The sequence below is a fragment of the Epinephelus fuscoguttatus genome, linkage group LG14, assembly GCF_011397635.1.
Source record: "Epinephelus fuscoguttatus linkage group LG14, E.fuscoguttatus.final_Chr_v1".
NCBI lineage: Eukaryota > Metazoa > Chordata > Actinopteri > Perciformes > Serranidae > Epinephelus > Epinephelus fuscoguttatus.
The window spans coordinates 30,760,220-30,775,427 of NC_064765.1; the positions used below are offsets into that span (position 1 = coordinate 30,760,220).

The following is a 15,208-nucleotide window of genomic DNA, read 5'->3' on the forward strand; positions in this document are numbered from 1 at the left end:
TGAACTTACACAATATTTGCCTCAATATTTAGAACATGTATTTGTCCCCCTGATAAAATTTTTTGACAAGAATAGGACATTTACACCACAAATGAATGCAGAACAGGTACAAATTGCTGCATAAAAAATAACCAGAATGCAGGAAATTAAGTGTTGTGTTACGTTTGAAATATTCTGGCAGAGGACCCCCAAACCCCCTGTTTCATGTATCCCCTCCAATGTTGAAACAAAACCTACGGTCTTGTATCCATGGTTTGCAGAAACATACAATGCCATCATTTTCTTCTGGCGCCGGCTGCTTGAGGACATTTAAAAATCTCATCTGAAAGGATTGGAAAGGACACCTTTTTCTGAGTTAACCAGGTCATGCTTCATGATTTTATTCAGATTTGTCCAGATTGTAGGTGAAAAATCCAACTCCACTCTTTACAGTTACAAAATTCCCCTACAGTGCCTCGAAAGTTCACTAATTATCATGCTATATCTCGATTGCTTAAAAGTTGTGGTTCGAAGGGGGTTATGTGACTGACTTCTTGGCCAGTAGGAGAGACTTCCTAAAGCATTTGGACAGAGCCAAGCTAGCTGTTTCTGTTTTCAGTCTTATAGTAAACTAAGATGACTGGCTGCTGGCTGTTGCTTCATATTTACCATAAAAACATAAGAGCGGTGTCAATCCTCTCATGTAACTCTCTGCATGCAAACTAAACAACCTCTTTTCCAAAAACTATAAGTGAAAAAGTAAATCATCAGTTCTTCAAACTTGAACTCTCTCACCCTACGGACCAAACACTATTCTAATGTGACCTGTGCAGACTCTCCACAGCCTTGAGAATCAGTCATCGTGACCAACTCTGGTTTATAATCAGGTTTAATCTCAAAACCACATACTACTGTAGCTCCTGTTCTCACAAAGTACAGACTCAGAAATATGAACACAACTGCACTGTGTTCAGTGCCGACGAACAAATACTCACTTTTCCATCTGATGGTAAAAGAGAGACAGAACGCAGAGACAGAGAAGGATGTAAAGAATAGAGAGGGTTTGTTCAGCTAAACATTTGCTTTGGCAGGCCCGGAGTAGAGGGGCGGTGTTCTACTAGTCCCCTGACATGCATCCAGAGGAGCCCCTCTGTCTTGACCATAAATCTGAATGGAGTGGGAGTTATCATACTTTCCCCCTGCCGTCTCCTCCCCGGCTAAACCCCGCATTCCTCCCAGACACCGCTTCGCACAAACAAAGTGGCCTGTTCCCACCGCTCGACATTGGGAAAGGCGATGGTTTGTCATGGAAAAATCCGGAGGCATCTCAAGAGTCCTTTAGAAGTTGTTTTTTCTTTTTTTTCCTCTCCCCCCCACAAGGTTCAGCAATGGATCAACGCTTTAGCCTGGTGGCTGCATTTTCTCTCTTTGTGGCAGAGAGAAAACTATGTCAGACATGTAGTTAACACATAGATGTCACTTCCAATGAGATAGGGTGTATAACTAAATAAACTGTGAGCGGTGAGGGTGAGGGAACTCCACATACACACAATTTTATGTGTAGAAGCTTAATTAAATATACATAGAATTCAAACCCTGAATAAAAGCCCAAAGGTGCACGGATGCACACACACACACACACACACACACACACACATACATATGAAATGAGTGTGCATTGGGAGGCAAGTCGTTATAGAAAACCCTGGTAACACATTCCATAGGAGTCTGCCTCAAAGGGAGTCTTTTGTGCTTATTGAAAGGCAGAGGGGTTACAGGGTTTCTCCCTTTAGGGTGCCGAGAATAATACTCGCTCTCAAGACAATGACCTCATCCTGACTCGCTTTCTCTCTGTGCGTGCATTTGTATGTGTGTTTGAGCGCCGTTGGAAATGACTGTGACTACGTCTGTGACAGTATACAGTATATTTGCATGGACCAGGATAGCAGAGAGAGAAAGTCAAAGGGGCAGAAAGAGAAGCAGGAAGTGTTTGGTCAAGGATGGATTACAAGGGAAAGGGGGGACGCTAAATAGATCCTCAGGAGGGAAGTATTTCTCTCCCCTGTCTGATTGGCGTCCACCCCCCTCATTGTCTGTCCACGGTGAAATGATCTGTAGATGACATTGGTGAGAGCCAGAGGTAATGTAAAGCACACACACACACATACACAGCCAGGCCCAGGGAGCAGTGAGCTTCAACAGGAAATTCCTTTACAGCCTTTCTGCTGACTAAGGCCTCCTTGTAAGAAAGAATGTAATGTATATGGTGTCTGTGTTATTTGGGGTCTGGTTAGGGCAGCATATGCACAAGCCATTACCACACGGGTGTGAGGGTGCCGCTTTCAGCATGAAAGAGCAGTAATGTCATTCAACAAATTAGCAGGTAAAGTGTCATTTCAGCCACAAAAGCACAGCTCGAGAGTCAAAGTCTTTATGGCCCTTAGATGATGAACTTGATTCACCTGAGTTGCCCCATGAGCATACTTGCAGGAGATCAGGGCTCATAGTTAATTTGTCCTTAAATAGTGAAAATTTGAAAGGCAGATTTGAGCCTCATTTGAATTTTCCTCTGTACTGATGCTATGTTTGTCATGACATTAGTGCAGTAGGCTGATGCTCATGCATGCCCTTGTCTGTTTCATCATCCAGTCACTCATCAAGCCCCCCAACGACCACACCCACCACACACACTCAGTATTGTGTGGGTACCTAAAACCAGACAGACACAGACAGTAGCCATCTTTACAGGCGGCAGCATCCATGTTGCAGAGCAAGCACGCTGCACAGGTGTCCCTCCACTGTGACCTACATTAGCCCAGCTGATGCCACCACACAGACCAAATAAACATTTCATTGACTGCCTGCTGCTTCTCCTGAGGCATCCAGTGAGAGCATGTTAGCAGAGATTCTGTGCGAAAATTAAAGAAAGACACAGAAATTGTGTCAGTAATGCGACTGATGATGAACAATGGTATGTCAGAACATGTGGCCAATCCATGTCTGCGAGATGGATGCTGCAGCTGAAAGAAAAGGAGTGGCAAGTTGTGATCAGAGCAGGCAAACTGGAGCAACAGCGCCATCAGGTGACTTATTTTGTATACTGCAGGCAATTTTTAGATTTTTTTCACATGCACATTCAAAATCTTGTACACATTCACAATTGAAATTTAAATCTCACTGACTCCGCAGTGGGCCATTCATTACCAACACATGCTGTGTTGCCAAACATTGTTCAAACCCATAGAACTTTATTTTGTATTCTAATGGAGGTCCCAAAGTTTCCAAAGATATTTGCTTCGAATGTGTATAAAATGATGGTAATCTTGTTTGAGTATTTCACTCATATATAGAGTCAGACAAACCAGAAATGTCCTCCCACACGTTCTACGTAAATTCTAAAACTAAGGTAAATTAAATTCTCCATATTAATGACTATTTGGTTTATAGAACTGACTCTGTTCTTCTGCAAAGTCCCCACCTACAGACAGCTACATAATTCTGTATGGGTGCACAGATGGCAATAAAACTCCTCTGTAGTTTCAGAAATAGAAGATACTTAGAGGAAAAACTTAAAAGGTGTACCGTCTCAGTGGTTCTCTGAGGTACTCAGTGGCACTTAAAGGTGCAGTATGCAACTCTGGAGAAGATAGTTGATTTAGTCTCATTCTCAGGTCATCATATACCAATGACCTTAGGGTTAGCAGTTCAACTGAACAAACAAGCCCACATGTTGGACCTGAGAATGAGATTCAACAATCAACTCTGTCTCCAGAGTTACTGTACATGTGGCTTTTAGTTTGGACCAAACCTGTCTTTGAGAAATCCTTTGGAGCGTTTAAGTTTTTAATATGAGTTTCCACTTATTTTAAGTTTAACAGTCCTATTATTTCTGCACAGTAGCTTAAAAACATAGCTGCTGATCATGTGTTGCAGCAAATGGTTTTGGTAGGAGTGCTGATTTTCGGTGCATTGCTTTAACTTTTTTAACACTTTGCTATCCCACTCTGGTTTAAACAGATCTGTCTAGTATTTCTTCTTTAGTAGCAAACCATACTCCATTAAAGTACAGGACACTAAGCCCATTAGCCATGAATCCTTTAATGACCATGATCATTTGAAAATATAGTGACATACTTAATAAAAAAGAAAATGACAGCTTTGAAAAGAGATGTGTGCAGAACAGCTTTGATTAGTTCAAAGTATGAATCTGAAGGGAATACACAGCCGAGAATTATAGACATGCAACACGTCGTCTGAACACAAAAACCTGAAGAACAGCCAATGTGTTTTACCGAAAAACATACAACTCAACAGTAACCATCTGCACAATGTTTTGCATGTTTATTGCACAGACATGCAATCCAAAGCACATTATACAATAATTAAGCATTTATTTTAGTATAAATATTACATCTCTAGGATTATTTTTCTCGGTTACATTACAGATGATGGAAAAGGAAATCAGACAAGCATGGAGCGCGCTCACGTTGCTCCTTGGTCTACTTGGCACACTGCCTGCTGAGCCATTTTGTTCCAAACATGGGCCGACAGAGAAACTTTAATCTTCACCAATTTGTCCTATTTTTCTATACAAGTGAACACAAGAACTTCGATTTCAGGCCAAAGAATCCAGTATCATGACACCGGGACCAGTTTGAATTGATATAAGCTCTCTCTTAACAAGTCATGACAAATGAATTCCCTCAACCCAAAGAAGACAAACTCATAGAAGTGAAATATTTAGAAGTGACAGAGTTACATGTAGCCTGCAACACGCTCATATTTCAAATGAATCACATATGACAAAGAGAGGGGTAAGAACTAAGAGTGACACATGAGCTGGTTGTGTTTAAGATGACTGACTCGTAACAAAAACATTTGGATAACATTATCACACTACCGTGTGTTTTCCAAGGCCATATATCTAGAGTTGGGAGTGAATCCAAAATGAAAAGTGCTTCATGAATGAAGGCCAACATATTTTTTGTTTCCATTTTAAGATCCACTTGCATAATAAAGATGAGAAAGAAAGAACGGGGCACAGGTAGAATTAAATCAACCGATCGTCACTCAAAAATCACTTGCAATGTATTTCATCTTAGAAAGGTGACAAGCAGCATTATAGTTTATGGCTATTTTGCAGCCTGCAGTTAAGTCATTGCCCAACTTGCAATGCACTCGCAACATACGTGATGTATTTAATGGCATAAAGAAAAAGGGGAAACAGCTCCTCCCCTGCTGCGGTGATACCATTCACATTCTGACTTGTCACTGCATGTCCTTAAGAATTTAAAAGGTAGCGACTAGTGTCATATGCTCTCTAAGTCAGAAGTTACTCCAAGAAAAAGCCAAGACCTGAGTCGTTACCCTCGCTAACGGCCTATCTGCACTAAACTGACAGCTGACGGAGCAGTGTAATTCTTATTGCCTTGGTCTTCCCGTTGCTCTTTTCAACAGGTTTACCAATATGGTCCAAACCCGCTGGAAAATCCCCTACTGACAATCATGACATGGTGACAGTGTGGACAAAGAGTTAAAACACATTAAGCATGGTTCGTCTGCCGAGAACTAGCTTTAATGGCGGGACAGAGTTCGTGTTGAAGTGGCTCTCAGTCCCAGTTCTCCCAGTCTTCGTCCAACTGGTCATGAAAAAAGAAAAGGAAAGAAGGTTAGTAAAACCATTTTTAATATTCTAATTTAACATTCTGGTGAAAGTCACAACACTAACCTCTCCAGAAGCTTCTATTTTAGAGAGTGCCATTTGTACTTCTTCTTCAGTCATGTCCAGGTCAAAGTCTTTCTCCCAGTCCTCACTCACATCGGTGCTGGACCCTGGAGACCGAAAGAAAAATTTGGAGCTTTCTATGACATTGACTTTGCTGCTTCTTCTAAGCCTATTTAGTGGAAAACTCATAACCACATCACTGAACTTAATCCTGTTTAGATTTATACTTCCCAAACTGGAACAGTACGAACCTCACTGCCAAATGAAAAATATCCTCAGGTCATCCTACCTTTCTTGCCATTGTTAGAGGGCGTAGATTTGCCACTGTCAGAGTTAAGCTCGAACACTCTCAGGTCCTGCGGCCCCTCCTCTTTTGCTGCTTCTGGTTTAGAGGTGGGGGCAGAAGGCCGTGCTGACGCCCCGTCGACAGTGACCTCTGGCTGGGTTACAGCTTCCACTTGAGCCTCAAGAGGTAAGTCACTCTTTCCAGGCTTTTGCTCTTCTCGTGTCTTGTCTGCAACATCTTCCAAGCTAGCTTCCGTCAGCTTCTTGGCCAGCTCTGTGGCAACAGGCTCTGGCCGCACTTCCACCTGCGTTGGCAGGCTGACGCTGTCGCTGCTGACTGAGAGCGTGTTGTCGCGTTCTTCGCTGGGAGACAGGACGGGGCTCAGCAGAGTCGTTCCTGTGGGAGCTGTCGAGGTTGTGGGCAGCTGGGTTGAGCTGTTTTCCAACGGGGGTGTGAAGTTGAGTTGAGATGATGATGTGGCGCCAATGAAGTCATCTGACAGGAACAGCATGAACACCAAAGAAGCAGTTTAAGTGACTTCAGGCTTCAAAGATGAAGGAAGAGGTGTAACATGCTTCAACAGACTCACAAGGAATTGCAGGCTTGTCTGGTGCTCTCAGAGTCAGGCAGGCTTGTGTCTGAGAGACTTCAGAGATTTGGCCCAAACTTAAGTATTCTGGATCACACAGACTTGAGACGACAATCTTTACTAGAGGACTAAAGTTTTAATGCCAGGTGTGTCTTCACCAGAGATGCACCTGGCTCAGTCTCTGATGAAGATGCACCCAGCGTTGAAACATTAGTGTCTAATAAAGTTTATTCCCTTAAGTCCGTGTGCTAGGGTTGGGTACCATTCCTTTTGAACCTTTTACTGGTACCAATTCCAAGACCTCAAATTTGGTAACAGTGCCCAACAGTTCCTTTCTTTGATCCTTTACTTTCTCTGTAATAACAAAAACGCAATTTTCTAAAGAAGCTGTGGGGGTGATGTAGTAGACTAAAAAGCAATTCTGCGCCTCTGATTTTTTTCTAATCGCACAGAGAGCTGATCTTTTGTGTGTGTGTGTGTTCATCTAGCAGTGATACTTGGTTATTACTACAATAACATTGAAAAGAAAATAGACCAGGAACAAACTACTGCAACATATCACTGCTGCAACGATACTTTTGGGAAGCTGGAGGAAGTGGCCGACAGAGTGGCCAACAGTACTGCTGCAGAACTCTGTGGCCAGCTTCCCAGCTTCAAAGTGCTTCCACCTCATGTCTGAAGTTGTACCGAGGGATTAAACGTGAATCTGTGCATGACGCACTTTTGTCGGCACCCTTTAAAGTATCAAATTCTGTATCCAACCCTACTGTGTGCTCCAGTATACTTTGGACCAAATCTCTGACATCTGACAGGTTTCAGAGTTAATCAGTGTAAAACTGAAGATATCATACCCTCCTCCTCCTCCTCCCAGCCCAGGGTCTCTGTGTGTGTAGTCTGCTCTGCCCTCTGCTTCAACGCCACTCTCCTCGCCTCCTCCTAGAAGACACAATCACATGAATTTTTTATATTTGAAATAAAGTAAGAAATTCAGCATGTATTGTCAATTTTTTGTAGTGACCTTCATAATATACTGAATGTGTTACAATAGTTTTTCTTGCATTAAACATGTGAAAGGCAGCTACAATTTTGTGCCACCTTTATGTTGTTGACTACAGAAAGATGAGGTTTAGTCCTCCTTGTGAAGGCCTGATTGCAGTGTTTTCATATAAAATGGAATCACAGTTTCATTAACGCAACACAGCACTGCCAGACTTCAGCTTCAATGTTGAATCTACCTCAAAGTTGAATAAAGAATCCTCTAAAACAGTGTTAAAAAGCAGCTTCAGAGATAGGACTGATTGAAGGGCTGTTGTACTACACTGCATTAGCTTTTTCTGGAGTTACTATTTTTCTGGTGTTATGTATATATAAGATATGCTGTCTATAAAATTGTACTATCATATACATTGTCTAACAACATTGTAAATGCTGTGTCTATAGTATTAAAATTTAAACATGTTTAAAGACCAAATCCCAATCAGTATGCAGATGGAGTCACTGGCAGCATTTTTCAGCCAGCAGGTGGCACCCAAGACAAGGAATTGAGCTGAAGGGAGAGACATCTTGAGGAGAGTCTGCAGCTTAGAATTAACTGTATAAAACAGCATCATTACCTGGTCCAATTGGAAGACTCTGTAAAAATACCTCTGCCAGAATTCTGAATGAGCTACAGCTGCTGGCACCTGTGAATAAAAACAAAACAAAACCGTCCTTATCTTGCTTATTGCACTTCCAATGTCTGATAACATTGTGTTCTTTTGAAAGCACTAATTCTAGGTTGCTTTGGATAAAAGCATCTGCCAAATGAAGCTAATGTAATGCATTAATTTGAAACAAAATTGGAGGTTGTGCTCCATCACAAAAAGTGTTGATAAAAGCATCAGTACGTACCATTTTGGTGTAAAGGGCTCGTATAGATGGACTGTTAACCAGGAGCTCTGAGATTTCTCCTTTCTTGTCTTCCAAACTGAAGCTGGACAGCCAGTTGTCAAACTGCTCTGGGGGACCTGGAAGAACAACAACTTCTATTTAAAATACACTCAAAAGACATCAAAGAGCATCTGCAAATAGAAAGTACGCATTATCCTGTCCAACTTACAATTAGCCCACTTTATGATTATTATATTTTGAATTAAACTGTGGGTCGCCACACAAATCCAGCAAACTAATAATTCAGCAGTGACCAACAGTCCCACTTCTCATTACCATTCAAATCCTAGTGATGCTTTAAGAACGGTTATCAAAAATGCATTTAAATTTTCAGAGCAGCTTTTAAAGGCAGATAACAAAATTATAATTATTGTGATTATTTTTGAAGGAGACTTGCATTTAAAAACATTTTTGAGACTATATTCAATCAATGAAAAGAGCCCTTCAAAAGAATAAGCACAGTACATGTTAAGAATCTAAAGAGCACCTGTATGTGATCAGCACAAAGACCTCCGTTATCTTCGCAGAGAATATAGCATGTATGATCCAATATGGGCATACTCGTGTGTCACAGCAGCAAAAGGAAGTACTAGCACAGATGTGAAGTATAGACAGTATGTACTCTTAGGAACTAGCATAGTATACACTGTGAACAACTGCACACATTCAGAAAGTCAGCATTCAAATGCCGCACAGCTTTTTTTTTGCATGTCTATTAATTCTATTTAAACCTGGTGTTTTTTGCACAGTTGCAGATAAAGATGAGGCTATATCAATATTAATAGTATTAAACAACGTGTAGAATTAGATTCCTTAGAACTTATTGAAAAAAATTGATGTAATAATTTCTGAAATTCACATTTCATCCATCAAAATATATAGCTTCAATACATATTTGTTGGCATTTAGCCTTTCAAAAACATTTTCACTGTGGTAAAAAAAAAACTGTTTGCTCTCTAACTTGCTGCACACAAAGGGAGGCACACGCCTGTTTTAAAAGGACGCTCATATAATCTGGCGAATCACTTTCCTCAAATTGAGGCATTTGTTTGAGGGTTTTTTGTTTGTTTGTTTGTTTGTGTCATAAGACATTCAAGGCTTAATTTGCAAACCTCAATAGAAGCTTTGACTGTTAAAAAAAAAAAATGACATTCAGTACAGCCCTACTTCAAACATATATATATATATATATATATATATATGTATGTATATATATGTATATGTGTGTATATATATATGTATATATATGTATATATGTGTGTGTGTGTGTGTATATATATATATATATATATACACATATATATATATATACACACATATACACACACACACACACACACACATATATACATATATATACATACATACATATATATATATGTATATATACATATATATATATATATATATATACACACACACACACATATATATGTATATATATATATATATATACACACACACACACACATACATATAAAACCAGTCTAACATTCTGGCCGAGGCCTTGTACTGACTCGCTACTGTCTTACCATCAGGCTCATTGCAGTATGTGGCAGGGTCAGCTTGCAAACTGTAGAGACGCGCCTGCAGGAGAAACAAATGCCTAGCTGTGGTTGTTTTGTTTCCACAAACAGATCATGTGCTCACTTTTACAGTCCTCTTATGACAAAACACAAGGAAACCAAAACCTTTATTATTGAACAAACACTGTCTTCAATAATAAAGGACATTAACCTGAAAGTAACACAGATCATTTAATTGTTTATTCACAACAACCTCTGCACAAAGATCATGCTTAACTCTGCTGTTTTATCACTTAGAAATTCCTTATCTGTCAACCTGTTGTATGAAGAGGTTATTCTAAAGTCAATTTTTCAGCTAAAAGTACAAATACTGGTGCCCACCTTAGAACTGTCATAGACCTCTGTAGTTCCAGCTGGAGTTGCCACCAATGTGATTACATCACAATCAATGGTTTTATCAGGGGGTGGAGCAAGCGTGTCTGTTATCACCCCTAAGAAACTAGACAGGCTTTTCTTCACCTTTTCTGTGGTCTCAGAGGAACCTTCCACCTGGAAAGCAGCGTAAACAGACTGTTAGGTTAAAGCAACAGATAAGTTAGATTTGGTGTATAGCAACTAATACGCCATTCATACAGGAGACATGCTGTGGTTCTACTGACAAATTCAATCTGCATCTCATCAAACTGTCAGAACATACTTAGGATTTAAAAAAAACAAAAACAAAAAAAAACAAGGTGAAAGCTTCAACTTACCGCAAGCTTGTTCCTGACAGCAGTGGCTGTAGCCACAATTGAGCAGGTTGTGTCATGTTGCACCACAGTGGAGAACTCTGTCAGATCTCGCTTTATGAATTCTAAGGCCTCAGATGACTGCAAGGAACAGAATCAAACACGCAAGATCAAAATCCAGATTTAGCTTTATTATCTCCATTAGGAAATTCTTATTTCAGACAAGTACACATGTACATAAAAACCAAACATTAAAATAACACAAGAGAAAGAGTTCAATGCAGTTCACACAGGCAATCCCTCAAGAAAGATCAAAGTATAAAACTTTGAGAAAAGCAATAAGAAAATACTTTTATTAATAAGGCCTAATTTACCTCTGATCTTTGAGTTGCTTTGCAATGGTAGTGTGGAGGAATGTCAAAATTTCAAGGTGAAAAAACTGAGTACAGCTGATATTTCACTTGTAGTCTGATGCACATATTTGTACATATTTCTTATACAACATATCTCTCACATATTTATATGTATATATTGTGTTATATATTCTAGCATAATGCTCATTTTTCTTGTTGCATAATTCTTTTTTTTTTTTCTTATAATCTCTCTATGCCTGTATACAGTATGAGAGCAACTGTGATATTTCCCAACTTCCCTCCGGGATCAATAAAGTATTTTTGATTTCTGAGTAACACCATTTAGCAACCCACGGATACTGTGAATGAGGCACTGGGAATGAATCAGCCTCTCATCCTACTTGTTCTACGATTTTCTCCAGGAATATCACGGCTCAAATTTCTATGTACAAGGGGCGTTCTGAGAATTGAATATCTTTAACTTTGTGGATTATCTGCTCGTGCTAACAGACAGCTGGGAGTCCCTGGGATGGTTTGAATCTTGCCTTTATCTTAACAATGCTGTTCAACCAGTTTTCCCTGACAGAGGTATAGGTTCCCAAATCATGCCACCACTGAAAGCATTTAAACAGATTTGGACAGGGAGCTTTTTGTGAGCCTGGGGAGCTCAATATTTGCGAAAAACAGCCTTTGCTGTCTTTTTTGGACCTCTGCACTATTATGCACATTTTACTATCAGTAATAACAATGCCTGGGTGTATGTGTTTCGTCTTTTGTCTCTTGTATCTTGCTTACTAAACTGTTACAGTTGTTTCATGCATCTGCTAAATCAATTTAAGTAATCTTAACATTGAGGGCAGAGGTGTGGTTCCTGTTAATGGAATATTCCTCAGAGCAACATCAGACAAAACACCGTAAATACCGAGCACTCGCAGCTACTACAGATACAGAAAGGCGTACTAATTCCTACTAATAAAATGGATGACATCTTTATGTGGATTACCTTGTCTTTGACGGCCTGGAAGCTCTGCTGAAGCCAGCCTCCCCACCAGCCTTCTCTGTAAACATACAGACATTTAAAAATAGCTAACGTTACTTTTCATAACCAACAGCAGAGCAACGACTCGCACAAACACACACACACACACACACACACACACACACACACACACACTAACAACAACGTTACATTTATCAAATGATCAAAATGGCTCGTATGTGGCGAGTCTTCATACTTATTGACGTGTCAGCTGTTGACTTTCTCATCACATCTCTAGCTAACTTACACTCACACAACCTAGCAAGCTAACCGAGTTAGCTAACGTCAGCTATCAGTGCCATACGAGCTATTTTGCCGAAATAAGCCGCGAAACCAAATGGTCAGGCTGATAATAAATACAAGATGTAACATTTAAGCATATATGCAGTCTACTTGTTGTAACTACGTGATTTGAGACGCTCAAACGTTACACCTTAGCTAACCAGGCTGTGCTAACGCTAGCCAGGCTGTGTTTTGGTAAACAAATGCACTTCCTGAACTGATTCCGTGAGCTGCAAAGTACAGCGTTTACACAAAGTAATAACTCCAGATCTTATCAGACACACAGCACAATAAGGAACGCGATGTGCACACGATGTCAGCGCTCTCTGCTACATTATATTTAAAAACAAAAAGTAATTTGCGAGTTCACTCTCACCCTTCAGCCATCTTCAGACGATGACATCATCAGTATTTACTGAACTCTAACCCCGGCTGCATGGCTTTGAAAAAACACACACGTGATGCAATATGACTTCCCTCCTGTGATATACAGATCATTACATTCACATGTGCAGACAGAAATTATTGATTTTAATACTCGTCTTTTACAGTTTGTAATAAGGAAGTGTGCTACTGTTTTTGCTCTAGCTACGGTGGCCGCAGAGGACCAAATTGGACGGCAACGCTAAAGACTGTGGCATAGTTTGAGAAGCACTATGGGCTATATGGTCTAAATAAAAGATGACAGGACTTTAAGTTGGTCTCTGTTGTTTTGATTTGTTGTTAGAAACATAAAATAATCAATCTTTGCAGTTTGCATGTGACTTCAGGCTACAGCTGGTCACTTTTGTAAAAAAAAATAAATAAATAAATAATAATATTTGCTGAAACTGTCACTATATCCTGATGGCATCTGTAAGAATCCAACATATTTCTGAACGAAATCAGCCAATCAGAGCCAAGGAATCTCTAACATAGCTATCAGTCATGTCAATCACTGCTCATGAACTACAGGCAAACTATCAAACTAGGCCATACTTACCAAATATGAATCAAGATTCGCAGCTCAAAAGCAGTGAGTGACATTACTGACAGCTGTGTTATAGACTCCTCAGCTGACTGGTCATTTGTGTTCAGATGCGGTGGATTCCTGCAAATGCCCATCGAAGCAGTATGAGGTGGCAGAGGAACGTAGGTTTTTTTTTCACAGATTATTTGTCTCATGTAGTATTGTCAGAATCCTACATGAGAAATGGATATTTTTTATAAAAGTTTCCAACTGAAGCTTTTATACTGTGGGGTCACAAGTTTGCATATTTATATCAGACCCAACAGAAGCAGATTTGTCTAGAAACAAGACTGAAAATATTATAAACAGAAGATCTGAAATCTGCAATCACTGTAGGCACTGTGTTCTCTGCTCTGCAAACCATGCTTGTTATGTAGCCTAATAGTTGTGTGAAAAGAAAATAGAACTGTGTGAAAAGAACTAGAAATCATCAAAAGTTAAGTAAATGCATATGAAGTTACCATCACACAGTTGCATCAAAGGGTATCCAAACAAAGGAGGACAAACTGCAGCACAATGCTTCCACTGGGAAGGCTAACGATATAAGCATATGCAAGTTGTTTTCTTTTAATTGAAACTCATTTAACCAATAAGCTGCATATGAAACCAAACAAATGAATCCAGAGCAAACCTCTCCTCCTTGAGCCATTATGTTGGCTAATCAGTGTTTAGCAATTCCAACCTGAATCCCCTCATCAATCTTCTGCTCTCTGTGCATCTGTGGATGTGCATGTGAGCGTATGTGCGCGCCATATTGCATATGCACGTCGACCCCCAGCAGCTGTGCTTTCCCCTCATCAGTATTCTGGGTGAAAAGGGGGCTGTAGGCTTTACTGAGCACAAAATGAAAAAGAACAGGCAACAAGCCCCTGGAAGTGTGTTCTCCCTTAATTGAAGTTCCCCCTTATCCAGACATTGCACAATGTGTGCGTATGTCCCTCAATATGTCTCCCCTGTCCAGCCCCTCAATCCCCTTAATTGGGTCTTTCAGTCCCCTAATTAACTCTGTCAATGCAGGTTGTGCTGAGCCAAGTTGGGACAAGTACTCCTCTATTGATCAGTATCTGAAGCAGTTAACTTATCCATCTGTCTACATGGCCATGCGTGGTGTTTCCATGACATTTCATGCACGAAAAGGGGAATGTGTAGCATCATTACTGCATCCTTTAGGTTGTCTTTGATTTTTTGCAATTCTTCTTCAAATACGTGATTAAGTAACCATTATAACCATTAACCATTAACCATTATATTTACATTAAATACATAATACCCGAAGCACATTTGACATCCTAGGCATACTTTTCTGCCCCTTCACTGCACCCAGAAATCCCTACAAAAAAACAAACAAACAATAAAACAATACAGCATGTGCATATTTGAACATTTCATCTCCTTCTTTTTTCCCTACAGATGCCAGATCTGCCAATGTAAAAACTGTTTAATGTGTTTTTTCTTTACTTAAGTATTTGCATTTCATGCTTTACTCCTTCTTCCTTTTATTTTAGAGGCAAATATTTTTCTCATAAAAATCTGCCAGTGTTGTAAATTTCTACTTATCTTCAATACAATTTAACTTGTGTCAAGAATTTACTACAATTACCTTTATGTAACTTCTGGTGCCATAATTAACTTTATTCTCTCTTCTTTCAAGATGCAGACACTGGTTAGTAGTAAAGCATTTTGAACATATGATTAAAAACATGTTGAAGTATTGTTACTGCACTGCAAAACAGGATTTTAATGATACAACTGACCGAAATGTA

At 39.8% G+C, this 15,208-nt stretch overlaps 1 protein-coding gene across 1 annotated transcript; it reads right to left on the reverse strand.

Moving 5' to 3' along the window:
- Positions 1-4,061: 4,061 nt before the first annotated feature.
- On the reverse strand, positions 4,062-13,023 carry bsdc1 (BSD domain containing 1). The gene is made up of 11 exons (XM_049596387.1): positions 12,813-13,023; positions 12,119-12,173; positions 10,787-10,903; positions 10,416-10,583; positions 10,041-10,095; positions 8,470-8,585; positions 8,193-8,261; positions 7,431-7,515; positions 5,994-6,485; positions 5,708-5,811; positions 4,062-5,618 (listed from the first exon to the last, which is right to left on the reverse strand). Exons 1-11 carry the CDS (start codon positions 12,821-12,823, stop codon positions 5,589-5,591), a joined length of 1,302 nt encoding a protein of 433 aa, XP_049452344.1. The 5' UTR covers positions 12,824-13,023; the 3' UTR covers positions 4,062-5,588.
- Between the last annotated feature and the right edge of the window lie 2,185 nt (positions 13,024-15,208).